Source organism: Elgaria multicarinata, chromosome 7 (assembly GCF_023053635.1).
Source record: "Elgaria multicarinata webbii isolate HBS135686 ecotype San Diego chromosome 7, rElgMul1.1.pri, whole genome shotgun sequence".
NCBI lineage: Eukaryota > Metazoa > Chordata > Lepidosauria > Squamata > Anguidae > Elgaria > Elgaria multicarinata.
The window spans coordinates 31,511,173-31,529,276 of record NC_086177.1 but is presented as its reverse complement, the minus strand read 5'-3'; the positions used below and the strand labels follow the sequence as shown (position 1 = coordinate 31,529,276).

The following is an 18,104-nucleotide window of genomic DNA, read 5'->3' as shown; positions in this document are numbered from 1 at the left end:
ATGCATGGATGCATGCTGTAGTGGGCAGGGTGGTATTGACTTGCCAGTTATATACAATGAGAGACAGAACTGGTAAGGTTTGTATCTTTTATAGTATCATTGAAGGTTGTTAAGGTTTGCTAGAAGCCTTCAGACAGCTCAGAGATTCATCATTAGCTTCGTGCACCATGTATGCATGTATGTTGCAATCCCACCTTTACATCCCTGTAAGGAAGGTTAGACTAGAGATAATTACATGCCCAAGGCCATCCATCTAGCTTTATAGCTAAGTTGGAATTTTATAGTTGGTTTCTACCATTCATGCCCAGCATATATGAATCCCCCCCTTTGCTATGAATACAGAATTCTAAAGCTTTTTTTAAGCGCACTCTTCACAGGTTCATATTTCCTAAGGTTTATAAAATTACTTGGATTGAAATCAACATTTAAAGTGTAATCCTGTAAATGTTTAGATAGAAAAAAGTCCAACAACTGCCAGCATTCTCCAGCCAGCCATGTTGGGAATTGTAGGACTTTTTTGTTTGTTTGTCTAAACAAGCACAGGATTGTGCCTTAAATGTTGGTTTCATTTAGCTGGGGAATTCTGGGAGTTGTAGGACATCAGAATTGGACATCAGAAATCCTTACTGATTTGCTGAAAATCACCTGCAGAGTTACTGGGAGATCCTGATTTCTCTTCTGCCCCTGGATTAGGGGATATACTGAAAAGAAGCATAAAATCATTTTTAAACTTTTAAAGCATCGCATTGATTAAAATAAATAAGTTGGAAATATATGTTCTTTCCCCCGCTTTTGTGTGTGTTCATACAGTAGAAATAACAAATGGTTCCAAATGTTTTGTAAAATTGATAGTCACAGCATTCATTGAAATACACTGAAGGAAAGGCAGTAATATTAATACCAAACATTCTGAGTGTTCATCTGTGCTAATTTGCAAATGTGATATAAACCATCTACTCTTTAAATCTTCCTTTGTCAAAACAGTCTCCTTTATTTTCTTTCGGGGCGAAGTAGCGCTGTAGAGTGAATTTTTGCTGGCGCTACAAGCTGACAACGCCTTGCTTTTAATAATCTCTTTTCTTCCTCATATAAGAGCATTAGCAAATCAGTTGAACAGTAAGAAGAGTTCAGTGGGGGGGGTTATGTTAACGCTTAGTGTGCCTAAATTAATGTTGAATAATGAGGCAGAATTAGATGTTAAGGCAGACGTGTGGATGCTGCTAAAAACAGAAGCCCTGAGTTTTCTCTTCCTTCTTGTTCCCTCCCCCACCCCCTGCCACCAGCCTCATAATACCTACTGATGTGACATCATTGTGCCGTGTGTTTCTCAGCGGTCTCTGCATAACATAGGCTGCCACTTGTAGAAGAGTAGAAAACCTGCAGTGCAATGATGTGATGTCATACATTTTGTAGCACTAAATCAGCCTTCTCCAGCCTGCTGCCTTTCAGATGTGTTGGACTACAACTCCCAGTATCTCCCAGCTAGCATGGCTGCCTGGGGAATGATGGGAATTGTAGTCCCAAAACATTTTGACTGTACTAGGTTAGGGAAAGCTGCATTAGATATTAGCAAGGAGAGGGAAGGGATGTGGCTCCTCTTTTCAGCAGTAGCTCTTTGTGGGCTGTACAGTCTCATTCTGACTATAAATTGCAGGAATGGGCATGCTACCAAACTCCATGTTTCTGGATAGGTGAGCATATTTTTTTAGGAGTAGAGGTGATATTAATCACATCTTTGGAACCTTCCTTACATTCCTAAACGTTAACCACATTAAGCACTTCAAGTAGAGGAGGTGCTTTTGCATAAAGTTCCATGCTCCTTAGTAATCTATATTGGAGATTGTGATATCAGTACTGTTAAAAGAGTGTGATACATTTTTTATTCTGCATTTCTCCAAAGAAGCCATTGAAGTCTTTCCACTAAATTATGCAGTTATTTTAATATGTAGCACTAGTAATATGCCTATAAAGTGGGTTTAAAGGATTAGTTTGTATCACACAAATGGGTTCCTGGTGCTTGATAGTTAAAAAAGAAGAAAATTCATGTGATTAGCAGATGTCCTTAGGTGGTGATGATGGAGTTATGTCTGGACTATGAGTTGTAACCAGTGTTGATCCTACTTATAGTATACCCATTGAAATGAATGAGCCTTAAATTAGACTGATATTGGGTATAACCCAATACCTGCACATTCTGAATTTTAAATTCACATGCATGCACACCCCATCCCTCTCCTTCTGAGACAGACACTGAGAACTGGGCTGTATGATAGGATTTCTTCACACCAGAGTCACAAGCATATTTGAATGATGGGAGCTATAGTCAAATGCATCTGGAGGGAACCAGATTGGGGAAGACTGGACTGATAGATCAAGCTGCCTTTCAGTTACGTTCTCTGCCACTGACCCCGTCCTTCTCTGCTTCTGAACATTCCCAAAAACGTACTTTCGCTTGTTCCTTTGGTAATTTTGTAACCACAGACTTGATGAGCATTTTGCAAGCTTTACAAAACCACATATCCAAAGTAGCAAATAAACAAAGATAGTTGTGCTGATCATGAGAAAAATTCCAAAATCAGTATTAGAGTAATTAGGCAATTAGTGTTATTAGGTCAACCAAAAGTCCACAAAAAATGTGCAGACTTTCGGGATCTCCAGACCTCTGAAGAGATTGTTACATCTAAAGGAGGTGTTTTGTTTAAATTCCAGAAGTATGTGATTACATATTTCGTAGTTTGCTTTTGCTTTTTCCAAAGAGCAACTGCATTTGGATGTTCATCATGATCTGTTTGGTATCATATGGAGGGAACCTTGGAGATGGCATGGACTGCCCATGTTCAAGAGTTGGATTCCTCCAGGCAAAGGGGAGTGATATTCTATATTTAGCATCAAGTGGGTCAGAGCTGCCTCACCCTCACACCGTTGTGCAAAATATTTTTTTAAAAAAAATTATTTACATTTATATACCGCCCCATAGCCAAAGCTCTCTGGGCAGTTTACAAAAGTCAAGATTTGGCCAGTAAGCCAGTTTCTAAAATAAGACTTCCCTAAGCTCGTGCCCCCCAAATATTTTGGACAACAATTCCCATCAAACAGTATGTCCACTATTGTCAGGGATGATATCAACCATCATCACCTTGGAGACACAAGGATGAGCAAGGATCTAATTTATTTCCTGTAAGAACATCTGCACATGAACCCTTAAAGGAAATGTTTGTGCACCCAAGAAATGTGTATCAGTCATGTTAACAGCGATCCTAGTTGCTCTGCACTCAGTTACCTTTGCCACACAAGCTTCAGAACCAAAAACTAAGGATGGAAGTGGGTTGCCATTCAAACTCCTTCTGTTCCTCTTTGCTGACTAAGTAGGTCCATGAATTGGACTCAGGGCTGTCAAGAATATGGTTCTGAGTTCCACTTCCCCATATATTGCTGACCAGAGGGATCTCTTTCTCCCAACCCTCAGGGCTGCTCAATCTTCTTGAAGTGTTATTGGAAGGTCATCTTTATTGAAATGTCAGGGACAGAGAAGGATACAAATATTTTCAAACGTTGCAAGATGGAATCAACAGAGAAAGGGAGAAAAGGGAGATGGGATCGTGTAATTATCAGATTGTGCCATATACTAGAGTACCAGCTTAAGGCTGAAGTCAAGTGTTTCCTAATATGGATGCTACTCCTTTTTGACATTTTGTGTTATATGGAATTAAGCAAGTGCTCCACATGGACATGGGAGGCTTTGCAGAACACATTCAATGTCAAGTAAAATCCACAGTTGGGCAAAACCTTTATTAGGATCAAGCAAAATTCCACCACATTATGCAAGCTTTCTAGTTTTCCAGAACTCTCCATCAGGCTAAGTTCTGAAGAAGTCATTGCCCAACTGTGGATTTGGAGTTTTTTCTCCCTCATGGACCAGCAGGAAAACTTCTGGTGGGGTGGCGGGGTTAAAGTCTTTTAAAAAGAAATGGCAGACCATGGAGGCTGGTGTCTCCAGTGTCAGTGGGGTGGTGAATCCAGTCTAGGTTTCAGTCAGAGCTCTAAAGGAGCTATCCAAGGTGATTCCATGCCTTGGATAGCTCCTTTAAAGTTATGACTGAAACCCAGAGCAGATTCACCGACCCACTGACATTGGAGACACCAGTCTCTGCTGATGGCAGCCATTCTGGACTTCCAAAGCAGAACTTCCTTCTTTCAAGCTTGGTGCTGCCTGAAGTCCTGGCAAATCACATACCTACATGGAGACTCCCTGGATCAAGGGTCTTTCACACAGTGTATGTGGCTGTTTCTTCAAAAGAAAATACTATTCATTTCCGGTTGATAAGTCTGTATAGACTAGATGTGAGCTGTTTATTCATTGAGCACATGTACCGAAAGGAACTGTACCCAGGTAAATAGAGCTGTTAAAAATCCAAAATCTAGTTGGCAATACCTTTATTAGGGGCAACCAAAAATAAAGATATTGCCCAACTGTGGATTTTAAATCCCCCCTTCGGATAACAAAGTGGTTCTCTTTGCTTCTTATATAGATCTGTAAAAAGCGTTCTCATGTTCCTTTTCAGCATATTTTTTGGAATTCCTGTGGAAGTGCAACACTGCCATCTGTTGGCTAACCCATTTTTATTTACTTTGAGCTTTACTAAAGTGTCTTATATGAACACAGATTCTGTTTAAATTAAGATGTATTCATAGAGATGCATTCATACTTTTGAACAGACTAGCAGGTTACACACGCATGCATGCATGCGCATACACACACATGCCCCAGCATTGGCATTTGTTCCTTCTGAGAACGTGGCGACTGAACATTTCAGCATGGAGTCAGAGCCAATTGGTCTATTCAGCTCAGCACTGTCTATTTGAATGACAGCCGCTCTACAGGGTCTCAAGTAAAGGAGGCCTTTCCCAGCCTGAGGCTGCCTAAGGATTGAACCCGGAAGCTTCTATATGCCAGGAGTGCATGTGGCGTTATCCCACAATTGTTTATATTGTATATGTCTGGATTAGTATGTCTGGTAAGTATGGAATGTTAGAATTGAGTGGGTGTAGTTTATGATGTAATAAGGGGAAGGAGTATATAAGGAGAGAGTTGGGAGTTTGTGAGGTATGTGAGTCTGAGTGCATGTGAGGAGAGTTGTTTATTTGTAGAGTAAGAATAGTTTGGGTTCTAGGGATTTAGGATTGGTGTGAGGAGAGAGAGGTGGTTAGTGTCAAGAAATACTTTTGTAAGCCGCCATGAGAGCCTTTTTTGGCTGAATGGTGGCATAAAAATCCTTAAATAAATAAAATAAATAAATAGTGTGTGGAGAGTTAAAGTGTTATATTTTTATTTAAAGCTTTTAAATAACAAATTTATTATTGTGTTAGCTACCAAATACCACGTCAGCATCATTTACCTGCTTTACAGTTATTAAATACCCACACCAGATTATACCCACGGCATATTTAGAACAGATCCTGACTTAAACCTGTTTCTCTCATAGCTAGGGGAAAAGTTTTAATTAACCCTCCCTCAGGTTTTCAAGTGGTGGTGCTTGGCCTGAGAAGGGTTTATGCGATGGGCCTAGTGAAAGGGTCTGTTACATCGCAGTACACTCTTGCTACTGAGCTTTCCCTAGGTCAACCCCAAACTCATTATCAATTGCAATGGGAGAAACAAAAGAAAGTCAGGACCGGCCATAAATTACAAGTCGAGGAAAGGACAATGGATTAAATTTGAACAACGTGCAGTACCCTTTTCGACACTAGCACTAATGTAAGTTATGTTACACAGGCATAAGGGATCTCTAGTGCAACGCCAATAATGTTACTGGCACAAGGAGTTTTAAGTTAGTACTAGTGCCAAAATAGGCTACTACCTATTTTCTCTTTTGTTATTCCTTTTCTGAAGATAGATATAGAAAGAAAATGCCTTGTTATTAAGTACTGTATATTATTGCTTTTATTCAGAAGACCTTCCTGGGAATTCTTGTTGGGAAAATATGTTTTCAGTAGGCGCCAAACACCCAGAAGAGCTGGCACCTGTCTTAGTTTATAGTGGTAAGAAGTTGCAGAGAGTGGGTGCTACAATGCTGAAGGTCCATTCCAAACCATCGTGGACTGGACCTCCCAATATCTTGGGCACCACCAGGAGGGTATCTCCTGATGAGCACTTAAACTGAACAGGCAACAGGAGGTCAGGGGATCTCTTAAGCATCCTGGTCCTGAGTTGTTTAGATGTTTGTAAACGAGTACCAATACCTTAAACCTGGCCCAGTAGCATATAGGCAGCCAATGCACTTCCATTCATATGAGGAAGTCAAGAATAAAATATTTGCTAGGAATATGTAAGTTCTGTATTAAGTCTCTACATTGTGCTTGGGGGGACGAAGAAGTCCAAGACATCAGCTCCTGTAACTCAGTGATAGACTTTCCCTCTGAGGACATTGTACCAAGAGCTGATATAGGAGCAGGTTTGGAGCTTGCGGTTTCTCAAGACTTGAATACCCTCATGCTTGGATGTTCAGTTGCGAGCCTTGACTGAAGAATCCCCAGGCCTCAGCTGCCTTGTGGATACCTTGAAAGAGTCAGATCACTGCTTTGAGAAAGTGGAGACAAAGAACAAACTCCTTTCAGAACCTGCCGTTCCCGCACCTATCACATCTCATTCTGATGATGTCACTGCTTTGCCCCTTTAAATACTGCACACCAGCAGCTGAGCACGTGGAGCCAGAGTAAGGCCTTCCAGTATAAAAGGACTTATAGGCCCCATGCAGAAGACACCTTAAACAATGGCTTTAAACATGGTAGTTAAGCCAGAAAGCTGGAGACCGTTCAGAAGACACCTTAAATGACGGTTTGAACCACGGTGAATGAGGCTTTTTGCCTGACTTACCGAGGTTAGAGCCGTGGTTTTAGGTGTCTTCTGAACGGGGCCATAGTGGGCTAAGATAGGACTTTGCTAGAGCAATGTGTCAGCTATTTGTCCCTGGAACACCACCCCAACTGCTTTGCCCTGCTTCTTCAGTCAGTTACAGGTCCTCAGATCTAGGGCTCATGTTATATGGCAACCCTAATTCCCCCACAAATGGTGACATCTCAGATTGTCTTGAAAACTTATGTAACTCACTCCTGCTCCCTGATATCCTGCTGCTTCACCTCCAGGGCAAGTTTACGAGGCAACTCTCACTTCAGAGCTACTGAATAGGACAGTGGATGGTCCAAAGCACTTTGACAGCTCTCTCTCCCCCCCCTCGAGTGCCCTCCAGATGTGTTGGCCTACAACTTCCATGGCTTATGGAGGAATGCTGGGAAGTTCACTCCAACATAATGGAAGGGCACCATAAGGGAAAGGCTGAAATATATATTCTAGCAGAAACAAAATCATTGCATGTGGATTAGTTATTCCTCAATGCCACATATTCACAGGATGACAGAAGAGTCGATATCTTTCCATTCTTTCAGTTCAGGCTTATCCTGCAGCAAAGAATGGATTCTAATCCACATCTGTGATTCTGAGTGTGGAAGCATAAGTGGTGGGTGATAGTAATTGTTCTGAATGAATTAGCACAGCATTCTGTGGCTAGGATCTTACCCCTCCTTCCCTAAACTGAAACAGAGTTCACAGAACAGGACTTTCCCCGTTCTCCCTTCCTCCTGCACATCTGCTCCTGGGAGTGGGAAGATCAGTGGGGGGGGCTGCCGATGGGGTGGAGATGGGGTAGAAATTGCCCCTCCTCTTGCTCCAACCCTCCCCAACCTGGCGCCCTTTGCATGTGTTGGACTACAGCTCCAGTCATCCGCAATCAACACAGCTGGGGATGATGTGATTGTAGTCCAACACATTGGGCAGGCCTCGGGTTGGGGAAGATTGAGGAGCAACTTCAGATTCAAGCCACTGACATTGCTTTCCGTGTGCACCAATGAATTCTCAGCTCTGAAGTGAGGAGATGAGAAAAAAGGGGTTGCGGGATACACATGACCTTTTGAATGTCAGCAAGATAAAAAGTTAATGGTCACAGAAGATCCAGACACTTCTATTTACTCACGCTATACACTGTCTGGAAAAACAGCGGAAGTTGCTTTTTTAACTAAGCTAGCGCTCTCTCAAAGAACCTTACTACAACTTATGATGATAAACTCATCAGCCAAAAAAAGAACAAAGACTTAACACATTTTTCCCACCTGTTTGTGCATTTGATCACTGGGAGGCAGAGTTAAGTTTAGCAATTACATCAGTACATCGCTTCTCATGAAATGGGGAATAAATATGGGGTGGGGTGTGCATGTGTGTGTTTGTAAAGGAAGTGGGAGTTATTCATTTATCGCAAAGACTAGGGAAAACAAAGTACATTCGGGGGAGTTCAGTTTGGGGAAATTGAGGGACAGCTGACAAATAGCACTCTAAATAAAGAATACATTTTGCAAATCTTTATCCCCATCCCACTTCACCATACCTATGGAAGTAAGCTCAGTTGAAATCAGTGGGGCTTACTTCCAAGTAGAATTGACCAGCTGACTGGAAAACCCTGGCCTGCTCTTGTGCCTTTTAACATCAGCTTGCTCTGAAGAAATCAGCAGGTGAAGTTTTTTGTAGCATGGAAAGAAACATTGCCACCTGCTATTAGCATAATGTTGTTGAAGGCACGGAATCAGTGGCGAGTAAAATTGTTGGCAATCCTGCTGCCAAGTATGTGTCTTTAAGATGCTTTGCCTTCTAGTCTCTTAAATCGAGCGATCACTGATGCAATGGGATGTATCCTATTGTAAATGCTTCGGCTTCAACTAAGTGGAACTTATTCCCAAATAAAAGTGCATAAAAACTGGGATGTAAAATAAACAAGCATCTGCGGACCTCTCTTTCCCACACTGTTATTTCCTGTTGCTTGGGAAATGTACATAGATATCCTCATATTTGTATATGTATTCCTCTTGGCAGCCACACAAACACACATACAGGGTGATCCGGTAGCTGGTTTGACAGACTACCTTTGAAGCATCCAAAAGCTTCAGTGTTCAAAGCCCCCCATAGCAATCTTCCATTTCAGCGCCGCTTGCAAAGTTTGACGTCAGGAATCGCATTTGCAAACGTCAGCATGTGCAGGCAGTTCAAAGAGCTGTTAGCAAGACGTGATAAAACCGGCTCTTCAAAGAGTTCCGTGAATCTAGGGTATTAAAAACAGAGGCGAGGATGACTAGTGGGCTTTTCTGCCGGAGGCTAAGCGATTGAAGAATTTCCCTTGCCCCCAGACATACAGAAGTCTGAAGATGACGTTAGTCTATCTGAAGCTAATTACCCAATCATTTGACATCATACAAGAGAGGAGTAGGAGGATAATGGCCATGACTATTACACTGAATTCTGACCCTGTTTGCTTACGTTGTCTTTTGGATGTGTTCTCAGGTAATCATGTGGAGTCGTTGTCGCTGTCCTAGGTAGTTGCCCTGTGTTTCCTATAGGGAGGACTGCCAAAGGTGTTGCTGTCGTAGCGTGTGCACGCCCTTAATACCATCTGTGCATGGGTGACAATCCCTCTCAGGGTGGTGATACCTTAAACTTGACCTTTGGAAAGAAATGGGCGCCTGCTGACTGGATCTATTGCTGTGTTTTCATATTGATTCTCACTCCGTATGGACAGATAAAACATTAATTCTCAGATTCGACCAGGGGTGCAAAAACACTTTCAACCTTTTTTATTTATTTTATGCCGCCATTCAGCCAAAAAAGGCTCTCATGGCGGCTTACAAAAGTATTTCTTGACAGTACCTGCCCACAGGCTTACAATCTAAAAGACATGACACAAAAGGAAAGGGGATTGGGAGGGAGGAGGAGGGGGGAAAGGAAAATGCACAAAAGCTGGGAACCCACTAAATGATATGTAGAGGCATTTGGTAGTAGTAAATAAATATATGATGCCCATGGTTTAAGACAGGACTAGAATAGAGAATTGGAGTGTCCTATTTTGCCTAATCGATGGATTGTTGCCTTAGAGTCTATATCTGAAGCTTCTATGGATCTTAGGCTACATCTATGGATCTTAGGCTGCATTGAGCAGGGGGTTGGACTCGATGGCCTTGTAGGCCCCTTCCAACTCTGCTATTCTATGATTCTATGATCTCATTCAGCAAAAACACTTGTTTCGCATTTATTGGACTCTGCAAAACTGTTGGAGATGTAATACTCCTATTGCTTCTTTAATTCATATGTTTTGGCAGTGTCCATTAGTTGCCCCCTTTTGTGAGGTCAAATAAGGATAAATTTTGTGCTGAAACAATCATTAATATGGAACGATATGCATGTCCTCCTAAACTACCTACCGATTTCTTGGAAGTTCACACATGGTCGGCACAGATGGATTTTCAGAGCTCTTATTTATTTATTTATTTATTTAATCTTTATACCGCCCAATAGCCAAAGCTCTCTGGGCGGTTCACAAAAATTAATGACAGCTAAAAGACTTATACTATCACATTGGAAGGACGAATGCTCACCTCCCATATTGCAATGGACTGAAGACCTAATAACTATCAATTTTTGAATGGGTGTTATGTAGGCACGACTTGCGAGTGGATAAATACATGGCTATATGGTCTGCTTTTCTTGAAACCTATGCATAACTCCACACACACACACACACACACACACACACACACACACACACACTTTTTTTTTAATGAACAGTATATCTGATGGAAAATGTAATGTTTCTTTGTTTTTGTTTTTCATGATGTATATTTTGTGTTCTGTTTTGTTAATATTCTCAATAAAAAAGAGGGGATGATGGGCATTTGGGGGAAAGGGGGCCAGGTTATCTGGAAAACTTTGGACGGGTGGAGTGAGAGGGTAGAAGAGGAGGTAGAGGACATATTGTCATGCAGCAGCTCACGGGGAAGGGGGGGGAGAGAAGAAACCTGTTTTCTTCAGCAACCCTGGTGCTAATCAACAAGACCAGTTTTTAAATTGCAAGGGACAACTGGGCACTTGGGTGTTTGCAAAATCATTTGCCAGGTTTTCATAGGTGGACATGTTGGCGTTTTTCTGCAATAGACTCTTTCCTTAAATTCCCAAGACCATAAGCCAGGGGTGCTGAACCTCTTTTTGCCCATGGGCCAAATTCAATTTCAGAGAATCTCTCAGAGCCTGCATTCCAGTAGTGGGCGGGGCCAAAGGCAAAGGGGTGGAGCCAAAATGCCAGCACATTTTACTGCCCATAACTTACTGCCCGTATCTAAGGAGAATTCAACCTTTTAGAATGGGAAGAAAAATATGCAAAAACTGGAAAACCACCAAATGATCAGCGGTCAGGGAAAAGGTCTGCGGTCAGGGAAATGGGACATATCCATCCAGGGTTGGATTGGGACTCCAGAAAGACTAGGGTTGAAATTACTCACCCCTGCCATAGGCAGGCAAGTCTGAAAAGAGCTTTATACCATGAGATTTGACAAAACAATCAGTTCAGGGATGGCTCCTGATTGGGCTTCTACTTTCTGAGCCTTTTACACATGCTTTTAGCTTAGCTCTGTCAACCTATTAGGTCAGAGAACTTTGTAGAACTCTCATTTCTTTGGGGCTATAAAATTAGGGTTCCTATCTGCCTTTTACTTAACTGCCTGATGTGGTGCAACTTTTATGGACAATCTCTCAGCTGTGGCCTAGAGTTAGATGAAAAATTTGTTCTGGAGTGAACTGTACTGTCGATTCAGTTTGCTGGGGTCAGTTGAGTTGCCAAGGTCGAGCGGACATCCCACTCCGGTGACAGCTCCACCCTGCTCTGTGATTGGCAACCTCAGAGGAGGCTGAACAGTGCGTGAACAGAAAAGAACCTGATGTTCATGGGCTCTCTAGGTCAGTGTCCTCAGCCATTGCCTACCCATTCGTAACAGTACTGAGCAAACAGACTTTTAAGAGCGATAGCATATGTTCGCTCGCTCGCTCGCCTTTAAAGTCATTTTTAAAGGCAAACATTTATTGAATACTCATTATTTTATTCATTTATTTATTAAACACTGTTCCACTGATGCCCTACTCCACATTCAGATTCCCTGACCCCACAGGAGGGCTGTTGCAGGTGAAGGGGGGCGGGAATGAGGAGACATTTCTCAAGCCCCAGCATTGGTGGGGCTTTGTGGTGACAATGGCTGGAGGAGGGTCTTACGACGCAATATTAGCCTTCAGGTTCCCTCTTCCTGGCCTCTTTGAACTGTGGCTCCCTGCAGAGAGACATTGCTTGAGACATTAGGGTGTGCCTGGGCACATCCAGCACACCCCTTGAGCACACCTGTGTAAGTGACTGATTTGCAATGATTGTCAGAATGAAGTTTCATACTCTTAAAAACGCCATCATTAGGGACAAGCCTCAGTTCCGCCATGCCCTGCTTTGATTGTAGTAGGATACATGTAGTGGGATGCAGGACCAAACATTCTCTGTATCTGTCAGTGTTGAGTGGCACTAAATATAATCTAGCAGGAAGCTGCTTTCATTAGCATTATCTGGCAATGAGGGTGGCAATCCTGTTATGTAACACATGCATAACTGCATATATTTTTTTCAATTTCACATTCAATCAGATGATTTCAGAATTATTTTGTACTTCTCATCTTTTGGAATTACATTTGCTGTGCAGATTATGCCCACAAATTATGTTAACGCCTTCAACAAGCCTGCATAAATGTTTCGATTTATCAGTTGGAAGGGAGAGCCCATTTTGCAACTAACAAAAACATGGATAAATTTGGAGAGAGATCTTAGGAGGATAAAGGCATCATGCTGGCTCCCTCTAATTAGGCCAGGAGAAGCAATAAACCCAAAATTCAGCAGTTGCTGTGCTTGGACCTGCCAAGTCTCAGGGCTTGTGCCAAATTCTGGAGTAACAACTCATCTTGCTTTCATTTTGGTCAGCATCTGTGTGCGTATGGGGGACAACAAAATTGGCACTCAAGAAAAATATATAGAAGGAATGAATTTGGGCAACTGAGACAGCCGTCAGCTCTAAAGCAGTTACAATCTTGAAGACCTTTTCCCTGTTTTTGGTTTTTCCATTTGTTTCTATGGAAACACTGAAACGGAAGAGACGTCGTGCCAGGAGAAGTAAAAGTTGGAACCCTTGTAAAAATGTTCTTGTTTGGGAAAACAGAAATTAGCATTTACTGGTTTTTCTTGCCAACCACACCTACAGGCATTGGGGTCCAAAGGGCCTATAAAGATTATTTCCCATTAGTAAAGTTCTGTGGACCAGACCAGCTAAAACAGGAACTGCAATTCATTTTTCTTCTCTTAACAAGGAAACAGACCACTTAGGGCCAATTTCTACTATCAGCAGAATAACGTGGTCGAGATTTGCCCAGGCTGCATTACTTTAGGCTGCAAAGGGAAATTGCATGTTTGAATGTTTCCCCATGTTTTTCTTTGTTTTATTATATAAATTCATATCCCACCGTACCACACCTTGGTGCCCAAGGCAGCTAACAACAAACAACATAAAATGCATACAATATGAAACAGTATATAGAAAGCAAGCAGATAAAAAAACCCCACACACACCAGTAAATCAGCCAGCTAAACACAGTAGCAAATAAAGATCAGCAAAACCAGGGAGGTGGCTGAACAGGCCTTTTAGGAATGGGGTTCCAGAGCCTGGGTTCAGCCACTGAAAAGGCCCTGTCTTGCGTCCCTGCCAAACTTCTGACAGAGGCGGGCAGAAAGGTGTCTCCTGAAGCTCTTAAAACATGGGCAGGCTTGTATGAGCAAACACCAACATGCCAGGGAGAAAGCTAGTCTGAATCTTTCTTCATGATATGCCAGATTTCTACTTGTGGTTTTCTTCCCTTCATTGTGAAGCATTCAAAGATGCAACCCAAACTTGGAGCTTGTGACAGCATGGCTCAGGGAAAGCCTCACCATTTAGTTCTGTTGATTGTATACACTCACCTTTCTATGCAGGCTTGCTTTCTCATTCAGTTATGCATTGATTTGTTATCAGAATTGAACGGGAATGCGCAATTCTGCACCACTCATCATCTAGTTCAGCTTTCCCCAACTTGGTGCCCTCCAGACGTGTTAGACTACAGTTCCCAGCGTCTCCTAGCCAGTGAGATGCTGGGAGTTGTAGTCCATTGGTGTGGAATCTCAGACCCAGGACCAAACCAATATCCCCTAGCCAGTGAGATGCTCTGCCCACTACTGGAATATGGCCTTTCAGAGCTTCTCTGAAATGGAATTTGGCCCTTGAGCTGAAAGAGATTCTCCACCCCTGGAACTTACCTTCCAACACATCTGGAGGGGAACCAAGTTGGGGAAGATTGATCTAGTTGTGAAAACTCTTTGCACCTTTATACAAGTTGCATCAGTCTTATGTGAGACCAATTGGCAAGCTCCATTCAATTTGTTGGCAAAAACCATGTGGCCTTCACAACCGCAGGTTTTTGGCATTACGCTATTGGGCAGCATAAAGAGCTTGCCAATCTAGTTGCAATCTAGTTATGCTTTAATTGTTATAGCAACCAATGATTACATTATTCAGGCCTTGTTTCTTGGAGGGTGAAATCAATCTACCCTGATGAAGTCAATACTTCACATGTTCAGCTAAAAGGTATCCAGTGTTGGGTTAGTCAAGTAATGAGAAATATTGTGTGCATGAAGCCAACTATACATTGTAGTTGGCACAAAGGTCTGTGCAGGAGTAAACATAATATGTGAGCATTGAAAGCCAGTGAGAGTACTGAGAGAGCTTATGAATATGTTTAAACTGAAAGAGTATATTTATCTTAGTCGTAAAGTAAACGGCAAGAGACCATCCTCACCGTGCTGTTCTGACAATGGATGAAAAAAGGCCTCTCTTGAGTTGGCAGCAGGACAAATGATTACGTTTTGTGATATTCTTTCCTGCCTGAATACACAGTTGATCAGCTGGAGCTAAGGGGTGGGGGTGTTGCATGAAGAAAAGAAAGTTCAACAGCTTCTTGAACGTTTGATCTAATGGCTCTCCCTTCTGCCAAAACATTGGGGAGGGAATGTTGTGTTCTAGGTCATGCGTACATTGGGCAGGCCAGCATTCCTGTTTTCGGCTAGCAGTGCAAAACCCCAAAGTGTAAACAAAGGATAACCATTATCTGGCACAAGTAACAGCTGCCAGAAAAGCCACTGCTTCCCTTGTGTGTTCTTAGAGGCGTACCAGTGCAGATGTGTATGAGGCTAGCCTTAATTGCCATATTCAAAAGATTATGCGCTATAAATGTTATACAAGTAGACTTAGGTGTTCCGAAAGGGTTTTTGTGAGCAGTCCATTCAGTTTGTGGAACTCTTACTTTTAACTGCTTTTCTATTTTTGAAGCCTGATATAATGAACTGTGCTATCGACTGCAGGTGCATAGGAAGATAGGAAGCTGCCTTATACTGAATCAGTCCATTGGTCCATCTAGCCCAGTTGTGTCAACACTGACTAGCAGAGGCTCTCCAGGGTTTCAGCCAGGCGTTTTCCCAGTCCTACCTGGAGATGCCAAGGACTGAATGCGGGACTTTTGCCATGCAAAGTAGGTGTTCTACCACTAAACTGCAGCCCCTCCCTTTTTTAAACAAATACTCCCTTGCAAGGTTTGTTTGTTTCTTTTGTAAGTATATCTCAAGGCGTTGGCAACTTTTTCACACTTCCCATCTCTAAGCTAAAGTGGTGCAGTCTGTTCTCGTTTCACTGCACGTGTAGACCAGGCTGATGGAGGAATTATGATGAGAGTTTGTACTCATGCTCAGGAATAATGTTTGTTCATGTTTACCCCACATCCGTCTCCAGAGAGCCTCTAATTGCCATAGCTGAACTACCCTCTGACGCTACAACAGCAGTTGTTTCAAATATATCACTGGAATGCAGTCAGAAGGGGTTGTAACCAACTGTGGGGAAATGCAGCACGGGATAATTCTGGGATGCTACTGTATGTCTCAGCTGGATTTGAGGGGACCAGAATGTGTGAAAGTACAGAAGTAAGGCACTTATTGCTCTAATTTATATGAATGCAGTAGGAACACAATAGGTAGGAATACGAAGCATCAGAACACACAAAAAAGACTTTTATAAGGATACAGGAGAAACATGAAGTCACAATATAATTCAAATAAAGACACTTTCTCTTAAATAAGCAGCAAGTTCCAAGAGTTGATCTCTCATTCTGAATAATTACTGTATGTTATACAAGAGCGAAGAGCCAGATATATATAGCATTTGTTGAGTATGATAATAGTTTCGCTTCAAAAGTAATTACTAGCTATAATGGTCCTGTCTGATAGCAGCTGCAAGTAACCTAGATTGACAACCAATTTCTTCTTAATAAAGCGCAGTTTGATAAGGCGTTTTATGTATGAACATTATTTTTCTGTCTATTAGTGTTATTCGTAGGCTGTTGACATTTCTGGGTAGTAAGAGAATGGAATGCTTGCTTGCAGAGAAAATAGCGGTTGCCTGAAGAGCAGGGCATAAATCCTCCTCAATAACGACAAGACCAGTCCAAAACCCAATGCTTTTACAGTGCATCTTGGGCCAGATCAGTCATTCTGCAGAAATAGATTTCCCAGAGAGAGGGGGAGGGAGGGAAGGAGGGAGGGAGGGAGAGAGGGAAGGAGGAAGTTAGTTTAAGAAAGATGCAATATAAAAACCTGTTGCCCTCCAGATGGCTTGGACTACAACTACCACCAGTCTCAGACAATATGGCCAATGTTCAGCAATGCTGGGAGTCCAAAACAGCTGGAGGGCACCTAGTTGGGGACAGCTGGGCTAGAGTGTTAGTTTTAGACTTTGGAACCCCAAAGTAAAATCTCCACTCAACTATGAATCTTACAAGAAACTCTCAATCTCTCTCCCTAGCAGCCTATTTCATAGAATTATGAAGCTAAAAAAATGGTGAAGCAGTTTCCCTGACCCTAGAAATCGGACTTTTGCTCTGGACCATTTCAAGCTAAGCGTACCACAAATGATCTTCTTGTGTTTCCAAAATGATCTCTTGTAGGCATGTATACTCCGGATGGCCTACTGTAGGCAAAACCACACATGAAAAACTATAACTACAGATATTTTTCTTTTATTTCAGGTCACCATAGGTCAACTATATTCAACAGAGAAGCTTGTTATTGAGGGCCCACAAAATGTCTGATGCTGGATGAAGACTTCTCCTCCTGTAGCAGTGGTGGACCAGCCTCAGTATTCCGCAACGCACACAGATTTTTACTTGAACATACTACATTCTACGTTTGAGCTGTCATATTTTGCTTATAGAATATAATTAAAACTCCACACTGTACACTCAGTCTTAACCTAAGCTGCCTAGAATTTCATAGCCCATGTGCTCTCCATGTGCCACTAAAATGATGAACATGTTCTGTTGTGTCTTGAATGTCAGTGTTTGCTAGTGATCCGTTTCCTTGACAATAAAATTCTATAAACCAAAGGTCATTTGCTGGCTTGCTTCTGTTACTGACATGAATACCCTTTTTACCTAGCTCAGGAATACTGATATGAATATTTGTCACAACTTGGAAAACTGGGTATAGGGGACAGTCTCCAAAACATGTCAAGATAATTTCAGAAAACAAAGTTAAGGTTGCAGTCTTAGAGCAGTTTTAGGGAGTAATCTTATGCATGTTTGGACCGAAAAATGTCCTTCAGCATCCCCCAGGCAGCCATGGCTGGCTTGGGGGTGCTAGGAAATGGAGTTTTCTGTCTAAACATGCATAGGATTGCACCCTTAATCAATTACTTAATCAATTAGCTTCCACTCCAATGTGATTTTATAGAAAAGAAAATTAATTTCAGTATCGAGAATATAATTTTGTTGAACATCAGTCAGTGTGACAACATTCCACAGGTTTTAAAATAAATTAAACATGTTATTTCTGGAGCTATGACCTTTACAATTAAAGAATTGCTTTTCTTCCAAAACTATCTGTTTTTATAGAACTGAAACCTCAATTGTGCTTTTCAGATTCTTTTCCATGTCTTCATTTGCTATGCCAGATCAGAATGGTGGTCTCAAGATGTTTTTATAATTCAACCTTCTTAGCTCTGTTTCAGTGTTATGTGAACCTACAGTTCTTCAGAGCAACACGTCACTGAAGTAGTGGATTTATTTACAGTGTAAGAAC

The 18,104-nt window shown here is 42.0% G+C and overlaps 1 protein-coding gene across 2 annotated transcripts in view; it reads left to right on the top strand.

Annotated features, from left to right (window-relative positions):
• Window positions 1-17,410, top strand: part of LYRM4 (LYR motif containing 4) — a 69,015-nt gene extending 51,605 nt beyond the window's left edge. The window contains exons 3-4 of one of the 2 annotated variants that reach the window (XM_063130337.1): window positions 15,342-15,508; window positions 17,054-17,410. In XM_063130337.1, the coding sequence (XP_062986407.1) occupies window positions 15,342-15,485 (144 nt within the window). In that variant the 3' untranslated portion in view covers window positions 15,486-15,508; window positions 17,054-17,410. The remainder of the gene's footprint in view (window positions 1-15,341; window positions 15,509-17,053) is intronic. The other variant, XM_063130338.1, reaches the window with a different exon arrangement.
• Window positions 17,411-18,104: the final 694 nt, after the last annotated feature.